Genomic DNA, 10,588 nt, shown 5'->3' on the forward strand with positions numbered 1-10,588 from the left:
GGCTGAAGAATCACTTGAGCCCAGGAGTTGAAGGCTGCAGTGGGTCATAATTGCACTACTGCATTCCAGCCTGGGTGGCAGAGCAAGACCTGATCTCTAAAAATAAATAAATAAATAAATAACTAGCAAGCCCTCTTCAAAGGACCCAACGTGGGAGCATATCATTTCCCCACTGCTGGATACCTGAGCGATACTAATAGTTTAGGTAGATGCAAACCTCACCCGCCTCTCCTCTCTCCTACTATTGCTATTACCGTAGCTACATGAAGTAACAAGATCCAAGCCTTGTTAAGGAGAGGAGAGCAAAAACTATGTCATGCCACTTAGAATGAAACCCAAGTTCCTTACCATGACTTAAAAGGTCTGAGCTGGCTCTCCAAATTCCTCTGCCTCCACACTCCCTCTCGTCTGTCCCAGCCACAACAGGCCTTTTGCCATGGTTGAAGCCAAGCTTATTCACACATATAAGCCTTTGTACTTGCAGTTTCTTCCTTCCCTCTGCTTGCTACTGGGTCCTGGGTGAGGGAATATCTTAGGTTGTCAAGTTTAATCCTTCCTCCTGCAAACTCCCTGAGCTGCCTCTTTTTTTGTTGTTTTGTTTTTTTTGGGTTTTGGCATCATTGTGTTCCAGGAGCTGCAAACTCAAGTGTCTTTGGAACATGACAGGTAACAGAAACAAGAGAAGGGGCCAAGACTAATAAAAATCATTCAGCCCTCTTGGTCTGGCTTTTGTTTTTCCCCTTTTGACAGAGACGTGGGAGCAGAGAAATATTTCCTTACTATAAACACTCACACACACACACACACACACACACTCATATACGTACTCATACACAGTGCAAAGAGGATTAGAATGGCAAGTGACAATTGTCACTGGAGCTGGAGAGCAAGAGGGACTGGGTGAGCACTGCAGCAAACCACACACCAGCCAATTTGCTGTTTTGCAGAAATCTGACCCAGGGTGACCAGATATTGCTGTTTTCCAAGAGAAACTGAAAATCTAGATTTTTATATGGTTTCTCCTAGTTTTTAAATGTTGGCAATTTTTAAAACCCTGTGCAGGCCACATTAAGCATATCTTTGTGCTGGATTTAACGCAGAGGCTGCTGGTATACAATCACTGCTGTATGTTCAGTGGGCTTAGCATAGTATATGCTCAATAATTATATGTTGAATAAATGAATAGCTTTCCCAGTTGACTTCTCAGCATTTAGAAGTAGCTGACAGGTAGTTCACCTCCCCTCTGTTGGGAACATTTTGTAAAAGTAGATTCAGAACAGGAAGAAGCTTCTCCATTATAGCTGGAAGCTTTAAGGTATAGCTGCTCCTGGACTCAGATGCAACCCATCAGAAATTTCTTGAAGATTAGATTTCTGTATCACTCAGACTGGGGCTGGTGTATGAATCAGTAAGTAATGACATGGCCATGTCTGTTTTTTATAGCCAGCATCCGTTCTGATGGTTGGCACCATGGTGTACAGATTGTTAAGTAATTTTAATATCACCCCCAACTGGGTGCAGAAATGGAAACCTCTTACTGGTCATAGTCTGTTACCACCAAGAAAGGCTCATGGAGGTGGGAAATGACGCGTGTTGTCAAAACAAGATCTAGTTCACTTAGGTGTTGAATTCTATTCCAGGTTTTATAGAGGGCTGATTCTCTCAAATCTCTTATTGGAACCTGGCCACGCTTCTCATTTCTATTTTTCCATCTGGGAGACATACAGGCTCTCACACCTAGTTTCCATGCCCAGCCAAAGCTATTGCAAAGCTCCTAGACAACATGGAATGACTGGAGACATCCGGATAAAGGTCACACGTTGGAACAAGTGCAGGGTGACCCAGTGGAAAGCAGTGGTGGAAACAGGTGATGACTTTGGGAAGAGGTTCTAACTAATTCACTTTCCCCAGTGTATAAAAGCAAGCTTTTCCCCAGGCTTCACAAACAGCAGGCTCCTGTCTAGCTCTACCTACTTGTACCGTAAGCAGGAAGTTCATCGTCTGTTCAAATGCTAAATAGATGTTAGCAGCACTTTATTGGATCAGCTCAAGGTGATTTCGATTTGCTCTGCGAACAGATTCATCATCCTATAACATGTGTGTGGCTCTGCTTTCTGGACAGATAGAATTAATCATGTGTGTGTGTCAACCAACCAAATTAAATCATCCAATGTGATAAACCCATTTGGAGGGCTATTCCCTTTCATTTATTCTAGGGAAATAATATTCTAGGCAAACTTATTCCCTAGAATTTGTGACTCAGGTTTAACTTCATATTTCCCAGAGCAAAGCTTCCCAACTTTTATTTGGGGCAGTACAAAGTTATTTTAGTCCTAGGATCCTTCATAATAGCTGCCAAATACAGAGGCCAATATATAAAGCTGAGAAAGGTCAAGCAGATCAGAGGGAAGAACTGGGAAACCTGGGCATTTCCTCTGCCCGTCTCTTGTTGCCGATGTGCGTGGACTACCAGGAACCTCTAGAAACACACTTGAAACAGCTGCACTTGCAAATCTCCAAATAGCTCAAGCTGTGTTGGAAACTCACAACTCAAACTTTCAAAAACAAAGGGTTAATTTTACCGTGTCAAATTGCCTTCTTATAATTTTTAATCGCATAATATTTCCAACATTCCTAAAGAAAAATAGAACAAATATTTATGTACCCATCACTCAACTTTATCAAATCTTAACATTTTGTTTTGGTTATTTTTAAAGGAGTAAAATATTACAAATATTGTTGAAGCCCCTTTATGCGGTCCTCCCAAATCTCATTCTCCTTTCCCCCTTCCTTCCTCCTCAGAAATAACCACTACACTGAACTCGTATTGATCATCCCCATGAAAGATTTTTCCTATAAATACATATTAATATATACATTTTCCCCTAGTGAGAATATGTATATATGCAGTGGCTCATGCCTATAATCCCAACACTTTTGGAGGCAGAGACAGGAGGATGGCTGGAGCCTAGGAGCTTAAGGCCAGCCTGAGCAACATAGCAAAATCCCATCTCTACAAAAGATCAAAAAATTAGCCAGGCATGGTAGCATGTGCCTATAGTTCCAGCTACTCAGGAAGCTCAGGTGAGCCCAGAAGGTTGAGGCCTCTATGAGCCAAGATCATGCCACTGCACTCCAGCCTAGGCAACAGAGCAAGACCCTATCACACACATACAAAAAATAATAATGTTGCAAACATCAATCTGCAGTTTGCTCTTCTAGCTCAACATTGTGTTTTGGAGATTTGTCCATCTTGATGCATTTAGCTCTGGCCCATGCACTTTAACTACTACATCATATTGTGTTGTATGAATTTTTTCTTTTTTTTTCGAGATGGAGTTTCACTCTTGTTGCCCAGACTAGAGTGCAATGACATGATCTCGGCTCACCGCAACCTCCGCCTCCAGGTTCAAGCAATTCTCCTGCCCCAGCCTCCTGAGTAGTTGGGATTACAGGCATACGCCACCATGCCCAGCCAATTTTGTATTTTTAGTAGAGATGGGGTTTCTCCATGTTGGTCAGGCTGGTCTCGAACTCCTGACCTCAGATGATCCGCCCACCTCAGCCTCCCAAAGTGCTGGGATTACAGGTGTGAGCCACCATGCCCGGCCTGTTGTATGAATTTGTGTGTGCATTTTCCATTTTATGAATGCTGCCTCAAATTTTTCACAAAATGTTGCAACGAACATTCTTGTGCATGTATCTACTCTGAAAACTTCTCTAGGACCCAGTGCAACACACACACACACACACACACAAACACAAAGTAAAACAAAGTTTCACAAAACAATTGTCTTACTACACTTTCAGAAGCTTTCTCATAATGTATATCATAGTTCTTTTTATCAGGTTGACATTTCCCTTCCATTCCTAGTTTGCTGAGAGTTGTTCATCATGAATGGGTGTTGAATTTTTTCAAATTCTTCTTTTTTCACAAATAGGATTTTTTATTTCCCACTTATTATAAGTCCGAACTTTAAACAGATTCTTGGACTGGTGGTTCATATCCATCAGCTTGTTCATCTTTAGCACCTATCTTGTCCCCAGTGGCTTTTCCAGAACTACTTCCTTCACCATGAAGCTCCATGAGTTTTCCCAATTCATACTTGGGTTTCTTCAGCATTTTTACCTTTTTTTTTTTTTTGAGACAGAGTCTTGCTCTGTCACCAAGCTGCAGTGCAGTGGCATGATCTCGGCTCACTGTAACCTCTGCCTCCCGGGTTCAAGCGATTCTCCTGCCTCACCCTCTCGAATAGCTGGGACTACAGGTGTGCGCCACCATGCCCGGCTAATTTTTGTATTTTTAGTAGAGACAGGGTTTCACCATGTTGGCCAGGATAGTCTCGATCTCTTGACCTCATGATCCACCTGCCTCAGCCTGCCAAAGTGCTGAGATTACAGGCGTGAGCCACTGCGCCCAGCCAGCATTTTTACTTTTCTAATGAAAACATCATGGAGAGGATAGATAGATTGGCAAGCCTTTTCTATGTCTTTTCCAATGCTGTCTGGAGTCAATTTACTGACCACTTCTTTCAAGTCATTTGTCTGCACCTCTCAGGTCATGATTTCCATATCTTCTTCCAGATTTGGTGGACCTGTTGCTGCTAAAGATAAGAAGTCTTCCATATTTGATTGTTGCATTTTTTAGTAAAACCAACACAGAACAGACAAAGCAAGTAACCATTGGTAGTCTTGACATCAACATGAGCTTCGATCATTGTCTGCCATTTTTGACCATGGAACACATTTTGTCACGGGTAAGATCCATGCCATGGAAGATAGTCAGGCAGCTTTTGCCCTGAACATCTTCAGTAATCAGCTTGAATTTTCTAAATGCAACTTCATCATTCTGCAAATCAGCAAAACTCACTTCAAACACATGACCCTTGAGGCCATCAGAGGCAATTTTGGTTCCTTGGGTCCTGGTGACTAGCATCTTTCCTATATTTCTTACATTGAACATAGCAGGTGCTTTCACATTGTACAAATCTTCCTTAGAAAATGGATCAACCACTTTCTTCTTGGCTCCCTTTTTGCCACCTTTCATAAGGCGCTTGTTCTTGCCAACTGCCATGGTGCTGCTCAGAAAGCCAAAAGGGGATTATAGGGGTTTTTAAAAGAAATTCTATCAATAAGGTAAACTACGATGATTAATTTTCAAATGTTGAACCAACCTTGCATTCCTGAGATAAGCCCCATTTGGCCATAGGATGTTGCAATGAGTGCCAAGCTGCGAATATGAGAGCAGAGTTCTCCACAAGACTGCCCTCACTTCAGATACCAGCAGCACGTCTAGGGGTCCCTAGGGCCATCCTCATTTCATACTAGCTGGTGACAAGTTTGAGCATCCCAAAAGACTTCCTCAGATTTGATAATTCAGAAAAATGAGTCACAGAACTCAGGAAAGCAATATACTTACAATTATAGTTTTATTACAGCAAAGCATAGAAACTGGAACTAGCCAAAAGAAGACACACATAGAACAAAGTCTGAGAGGGTTTGAAACATAAAGGACACACTGATCTCTGGGCATCAAAGTGTGGCAATACTCTAAAAGTATGGCCAACCAGGAAAGCTTACCCAAGCTTCAGTGTCCAGAGTTTTTATTGTGGCTTCATTATGTAGACATGATTGATTGAATCACCAGCTATATCATTGAACTCAATCTCCAGTCCCCCTCCCTTTCCTGGAGATGATACCATTTAGCTCAAAGTCTCAATCCTCTAATCACGTGATTGGTCTTTCTGGTGTGGCCAACCCTCATCCTGAGTTATCACATTAGCACAAACTATTGAGTGGGGCCTGAGGGGTCTACCACAAACGCACAAACAAAGACACACTTATTATTCAAGAAATTATAAAGGTTTAGGGGTTAAGAACTGGGGACAAAAACAAGCTAAATTATTCATTATACACACATGTTATGTTTTCTAATATTGCTTGACTTGATTAGTTATTATTTTGTTAATGATGCATGTGTCTGTACTCATGAAGAATATTAACCTGTAGCATGGTAGGTTTTGACAGATACCTTTTATCCAATTTTTTAAAGTTTTCTCTTCTTTTGAGATGGAGTTTTGCTTTTGTTGCCCAGGCTGGAGTGCAATGGCATGATCTGGGCTCACTGCAGCCTCTGCATCCCAGGTTCAAACAATTCTCCTGCCTCAGCCTCCCGAGTAGCTGGGATTACAGGCGCCTGTCACCATGCCCAATTAAATTTTTGTTGTTGTATTTTTAGTAGAGATGGGGTTTCACCATGTTGGCCAGGCTGGTCTCAAACTCCTGGCCTCAGGTGATCCACCCACCTCGGGCTCCCAAAGTGCTATGGTGTGCACCACCACACCTGTAGTGTGAGCTACCGTGCCTGGCCTAAAGTTTTCTTATATTCCCAGTTTTCTAGGAGTTTTAATCATAAATGGATGTTTGACTTCTGTCAAATGCTTTTTCTGCATCTGTTGAGATCATGGTGTCATTCTTCTCCTTTACTTTGTTAATCGAATGAATTCTATTAAAATACTTTCTGATGTTGAGCAATTCTACACTCTTGAAAGATAATATTTAATGTGAATAAAATTTTTCTTTTATTTAAAATTTTTTTTGAGACAAGCTCTCACTATGTTGCCCAGGGTGGTCTTGAAATCCTGGTCTCAAATAAGCCTCCCACCTCAGCCTCCCAAGTAGCTGAGGTTACAGGTGTGAGCCACCATGCCCGGCTTTAAAAACCATTTTAATATCACAAATAACATACTAATACTTATTTTTTAAAAGTTAAACTTACTTTTTAAAAGTTAAAAGTTAAGCTATTTCCAAATATTTGCAAGTGCAAAGCATATTCCTGAAAAGATGAATAAGAAATTTGTTATAATGGCTGTCTTAACTAAAGAAAACCAAGTGGTTGAGGGATAGGAGAGTGACACGGTCCCAGTAACTTTCTGCATGTTGTTCCAGAGTATTTAAACACCTTTGAAAATATTAAATTAAAACATCACAGAAAATGCTGGAGTTTTCCTTGCCTACTGCTCCCAATTCCTTGTTCCTTCTTGGTCCCCCCTGAAGTTACAACTCTTATGAATTTGGTATGCTTCCTCTGAGGGATATTATTTGCATTTACAAACATGTAATTATTTTGCATTTTATATAGGAGAACATACTAGTGTGTTCTTCTAGTGCTTTCCCTGCTTTTATATAAATACATGCGTATACCCACATGTGTACAGGTGCGTGTTATGTAGATAAAATCATACCACAATCATAATTCTGCTTTTTTTTATTTTCGCCCTATTATTTGTCTAGGAGTTTTACCACGTTGCTATATATACATCTAGCTCCTGCTTTTAATAGCTTAACAGTATTATGTAATATGAAAAAACAACTATTCTTTCATCTATCCCAGAATCCCTCTAGGTTAGATATAGCATAGTGAAATTGTTGGTTTCAGTGTATACACATTTGTTGTTGTTTTAAGGAATACTACCAAATTGCTCTCTAAAGTGATCATAGCAGTTTCTTTAATGCACCAAGCAAGCACATCTCCCTCCCTCCCTCCCTCCTTCACTCCCTCCCTCCCTCCCTTCCTTCTCCTCCTTCCCTCTCTCCCTCCCTCCCTCTCTCTTCCTTTCCTTCTTTCCTCCTCCCTTCCTTCCTTTCTTTCTCTCTCTCTTCTTTCTTTCCTTCCTTCCTTCTTTCTTTCTTCCTTCCTTTCCCTCCCTCCCTCCCTCCCTCCCTCTCTCTCTCTCTTTCTTTTTCTTTTTTCAGAGAGTTTTGCTCTGTTACCCAGGCTGGAATGCAGTAGTGCAATCTCAGCTCACTGCAACCTCTGCCTCCTGGGTTCGAGCAATTCTCCTGCCTCAGCCTCCAGAGTAGCTGGGACTACAGGCGGGCACCACCACACCTGTAGTTAATTAACACAAAAATTAATACAAAAATTTTTGTACTTTTAGTAGAGACAGGGTTTCAACATGTTGATCAGGATGGTCTAGGACTTCTGACCTCAGGTGATCCACTGGCCTCGGCCTCCAAAAGTGCTGGGGTTACAGGTGTGAGCCACCCCGGCTGGCCGCAAGCACATTTTCCACTGACTTGCTGCAACCTTGATTGAGCAAGGCATGTTTTCTCTCTGGGCTTCCATCTGTAGGAGGAGAGAGTTGAGTGGACCCCGTGAGTGTATGAGATGGTGTAATGACAGGTTGTGTAGTCTCAGAGCGGGTAGGATGACTGCGCTAAAGAAGGCAGCGAGAGCAGGAGGATGCAGGTGGCAGCCAAGCTGAAGGCAGGCAATTCAGATGCCCTTGGTCCTCCTCTCCGCCTGTCCATGAGCACAGTGACAATTTATCTGGAGCTCTCACCCAAAATTCCCCTCTGAAAGGCATGGATATCCTTTTCTGCAGAATTCACCTACTAGGGTCTCCCAGGGGTTGACAGAGGCCCAGGTCATTTCCATTTATTGAGACTCCCAGCTAATTAAAAAGATGAAGAAATGGTAAGCAGGGCTAACAAAATTGCATGTATAGTAATATTGCCATTGAACAAATAAATACTAACAAATGCAGAGCAGTGGTCTACAGATATCATACAATTGCACTGGTCAAGGACAATTATAGGATTAACAGACAATATTAATTCATAACACAGTACAGATAAGATGGTGCAGGAATGGAACACACATTTACAATATAAAAATATCTTTTTTTTTTCAAACCTGCCAGGATAATGCTGTGATAGAACATATGAGTGCCTTTGGAGAATTCTAAGTTTGAGCAACTTTCTGAATGTGAGATGAGTCAAACACCCCCCACCCCATTTTCTCCACCCTACCCAGGCTCAACCACTCTTAGGCTGACAGTGAAGAGAGACATCCCATTTAATGTTTCTAAATCTGATGCCTGTGTTGATTATCCACACTTTGAGCAAATCTGTGCATATTATGGTTTCCCAATATATGTGTTTTGGTTTATTTTAGTAGAATAAAAGAGAAAAAACGTTCTTCCTCTTTTGGAGTTGAGAAAAGGGGAGAAATGACAGAGATGAAGTAGAGTCTAAGAATGGAAGAGGTGTATTCTGGGACATGGGAGAGGTGTATTCTGGGACATGGAAGAAGTGGGTTCTGGGACATGACAAACTGGGTTCTGGAACAGGGAGGAGGTGGATTCAAGGCTATCACAGTAGAGGCAGATTCTTAGGTCAGGGACCAGGTGGATTTTGGGACAGAGATGAGAGGTGGGTTCTGGGACATGGTGGAGGTGGGCTCTGGGACAGGGAGGAGGTACATTTTGGAACAGGGTGAAGGTGGCTTCTGGAACAGGGAGGAGGTGGGTACTGGGACAGGGTGGAGGTGGGTCTTGGAACAGGGAGGAGGTGAGTTCTGGAACAGGATGGAGGTGAGTTCTGGAACAGGGAGGGGGTGGGTCCTGGAATAGGGAGGAGGTGGGTTCTGGCACAGGGTGGAGGTGGGTCCTGGGACAGGGAGGAGGTGGGTCTTGGAACAGGGAAGAGGTGGGTCCTGGGACAGGGAGGAGGTGGGTTCTGGGACAGGAAGGAGCTGAGTTCTGGGACAGAAAGAAGGTAGGTTCTGGAAGAGGGAGGAGGTGGGTTCTGGAAGAGGGAGGAGGTGGGTTCTGGGACAGGGTGGAGGTGGGTTCTGGAACAGGGAGGAGGTGAGTTCTGGAACAGGGAGGAGGTGAGTTCTGGAACAGGGAGGAGGTGAGTTCTGGAACAGGGTGGAGGTGAGTTCTGGAACAGGGAGGAGGTGAGTTCTGGAACAGGGTGGAGGTGAGTTCTGGGACAGGGAGGAGGTGGGTTCTGGAACAGAAAGAAGGCAGGTTCTGGAAGAAGGAGGAGGTGGGTTCTAGGATAGGGAGGAGGTGGGTTCTGGAACAGGAAGGAGGTAAGTTCTGGAACGGGGGAAGGTGGCTTCTGGATCAGGGTGAAGGTGGCTTCAGGAACAGGAAGGAGGTGGGTTCCCGAACAGGGTGGAGGTGAGCCTTGGGACAGGGAGGAGGTGGGTTCTGGAACAGGGAGGAGGTGGGTTCCTGAACAGGGTGGAGGTGGGTCCTGGTACAGAAAGAAGGTAGGTTCTGGAAGAGGGAGGAGGTGGGTTCTGGAAGAGAGAGGAGGTAGGTTCTGTAACAGGAAGGAGGTGGGTTCTGGCACAGGGTGGAGGTGGGTCCTGGGACAGGGAGTAGGTGGGTTCTGGAACAGGAAGGAGGTGGGTTCTGGGACAGGGTGGAGGTGGGTCCTGGGACAGGGTGGAGGTGCGTCCTGGTACAGAAAGAAGGTAGGTTCTGGAAGAGGGAGGAGGTGGGTTCTGGAAGAGGGAGGAGGTGGGTTCTGGAACAGGAAGGAGGTGAGTTCCGGAACAGGGGGAAGGTGGCTTCTGGATCAGGGTGAAGGTGGCTTCAGGAACAGGAAGGAAGTGGGTTCCTGAACAGGGTGGAGGTGAGCCTTGGGACAGGGAGGAGGTAGGTCCTGGGACAGGGTGGAGGTGGGTCCTGGTACAGAAAGAAGGTAGGTTCTGGAAGAGGGAGGTGGGTTCTGGAAGAGGGAGGAGGTGGGTTCTGGAAGAGAGAGGAGGTGGGTTCTGTAACAGGAA

At 44.0% G+C, this 10,588-nt stretch overlaps 1 protein-coding gene across 1 annotated transcript; it reads right to left on the bottom strand.

Moving 5' to 3' along the window:
- Nucleotides 1-4,643: 4,643 nt before the first annotated feature.
- On the bottom strand, nt 4,644-5,078 carry LOC100456121 (small ribosomal subunit protein eS1-like). Its single transcript, XM_024239989.3, has one exon. The coding sequence runs from the start codon at nt 5,072-5,074 to the stop codon at nt 4,715-4,717; it is 360 nt and encodes a 119-aa protein (XP_024095757.2). The 5' UTR covers nt 5,075-5,078; the 3' UTR covers nt 4,644-4,714.
- Nucleotides 5,079-10,588: the final 5,510 nt, after the last annotated feature.

The sequence above is a fragment of the Pongo abelii genome, chromosome 23, assembly GCF_028885655.2.
Source record: "Pongo abelii isolate AG06213 chromosome 23, NHGRI_mPonAbe1-v2.0_pri, whole genome shotgun sequence".
In the NCBI taxonomy this organism is placed as follows: Eukaryota; Metazoa; Chordata; class Mammalia; order Primates; family Hominidae; genus Pongo; species Pongo abelii.